This window comes from Aplysia californica, unplaced genomic scaffold (assembly GCF_000002075.1).
Source record: "Aplysia californica isolate F4 #8 unplaced genomic scaffold, AplCal3.0 scaffold00973, whole genome shotgun sequence".
NCBI classification, from domain to species: Eukaryota; Metazoa; Mollusca; class Gastropoda; order Aplysiida; family Aplysiidae; genus Aplysia; species Aplysia californica.
Window position 1 is genome coordinate 199,095 of NW_004798243.1, and position 1,852 is coordinate 200,946.

The following is a 1,852-nucleotide window of genomic DNA, read 5'->3' on the forward strand; positions in this document are numbered from 1 at the left end:
TATAATTTTTATTATTGTTATTATTTCTATTACTATTATTATTGTCATTGTTATTATTATTATTATTGTAATTATTATTATTATTCTAGAGCAAACCTCTGTGAGCATTCTGACACAGCACAACGAGTGACCTACCTTGACAAAGTCTTTGAGAATGTAGCGGGCGGCCCGGGGGGCGTCGGCCACACCTCGTGGGGTCATGAACCCTCGCATGGCTGGGGGGAGGAGAAACAACGACATCACAATCACAGAATTACGTGTTGGTTGTGGCTGTACCAGTTTTGTTTAGGTTTTTTTTCGTAAGAGTTTTACGGCATTTGAAACAATAAGATCATATAAGCGCTGAAGATTAGAGGTGTTACAAGAGAGTAACAAACACAAAAAAGGAGGGGAGATAAAGACAACAGATGTATAACGTACATATTTTCCAGGTTTCATACTGAGCAGGAGATTTTTTTTTCCAAGACATTTCCAAGAGTTTTTAAGACCAGATTTCTTTTTCCAAGACAAAAAACGTGTCATTTCGGAAGAAAAAATGGTCTTGTCCGCTACGCATGCCGGCTGGTTTTATATGAAGAGGATGAGAGAATTTTTGTATAGCAGCCTGAATAAGCCCCCGTGACCAGACATTTTGTCACTGCTTTGCTCAGAATGCGTAAAGTTGAGGCCTTTTTTAAACTTGGAGGAAATATTTTTACAATAGAATATAGTTAAAAATTTATTTTTCCAAGAATTCTGCTAATTTCCCAAAATTCCCCCCCCCCCCAAATTTTTTTAATTCCAAAAGAGTTTTCCAGTTTTCCCAAGACCGGTACGAACCCGTGATTTTCTACCAGACTGATTGTCGGCAGCTACGTATAAGATAAGACAAGATACATCTTTATTATCCAGATCCTGGCACATTGGTTTGGTGTTTCACCACGCGTACACACACATACACACGAGAGTTCCACTGACCTCCGTACGACATGAGCAGCTCCTCGGCTGTGGGTGGCCGGCTGGCGTCGTCGTCCACTGACGGCCGGGGGATCATGATGCTGTACGTCGCCTCCAGAACCTGCCGAGGGATGTAGTCACAAACCTGGTGCCAGTCAAGGCCAACAACAGCCAGGAAGGAAAAAAAACAACCCTCTTGCAACACAATAAGGTCATATAAGTGCCGAAGGAGTGGAGATAAAGACGATAGACGTTTGATAGGAAATAAGATGCAAACCACACCAGAGCACCCGCCAACCACCCACACAGAAAAGTCTGACCAACAACTAGCATCTCAAACTACCCATTAACACAAGAAGAACGATAAGACTCCTATGATTTTTTTATATTTGATTGAGTAGGGTTTTTACGGCACTATTGACTCAATTGAGAGACTCGTACAAATAAGTAAAACTAATCCCAAGAAGGATACGATAGTAAAACACGACGTACGGATAGGGTTAAGACATGAAGAACAATAGATAGATTGATTGATTCATTGAGTAAGCGTTTTACGGCACTATTGACTCAATTGAGAGACTCGTACAAACAAGTTATAAAAAATCCCCCAAAGGATACGAGGCTGACGGGAGGCACGTGGTCTCGGAGCTCATCGATGGGGAGGATGCCGTTGATGGGGAGAGAACATACGAGGAAACAATATGATAGGATGGTAATACAGTCACACAGTACCAGGCACGGGTCTACGTGGAGGGTCTAGGAGAACATACGAGGAAACAATATGATAGGATGGTACTACAGTCACACCACCAGGCACGGGTCTACGTGGAGGGTCTGTGGGGGGGAGGAGACAATAAGATAGGATGGTACTACAGTCATACCACCAGGCACGGGTCTACGTGGAGGGTCTGTGGGG

At 43.1% G+C, this 1,852-nt stretch overlaps 1 protein-coding gene across 1 annotated transcript in view; it reads right to left on the reverse strand.

The window, feature by feature from the left end:
* The window catches only part of LOC101860703 (large subunit GTPase 1 homolog), a gene marked incomplete in the record, with an annotated part of 19,686 nt that overhangs the window by 4,845 nt on the left and 12,989 nt on the right, over positions 1-1,852 (reverse strand). The window contains 2 exon segments of the mRNA XM_013089534.2: positions 136-215; positions 958-1,081. Coding sequence (XP_012944988.1) covers positions 136-215; positions 958-1,081 — 204 coding nt within the window.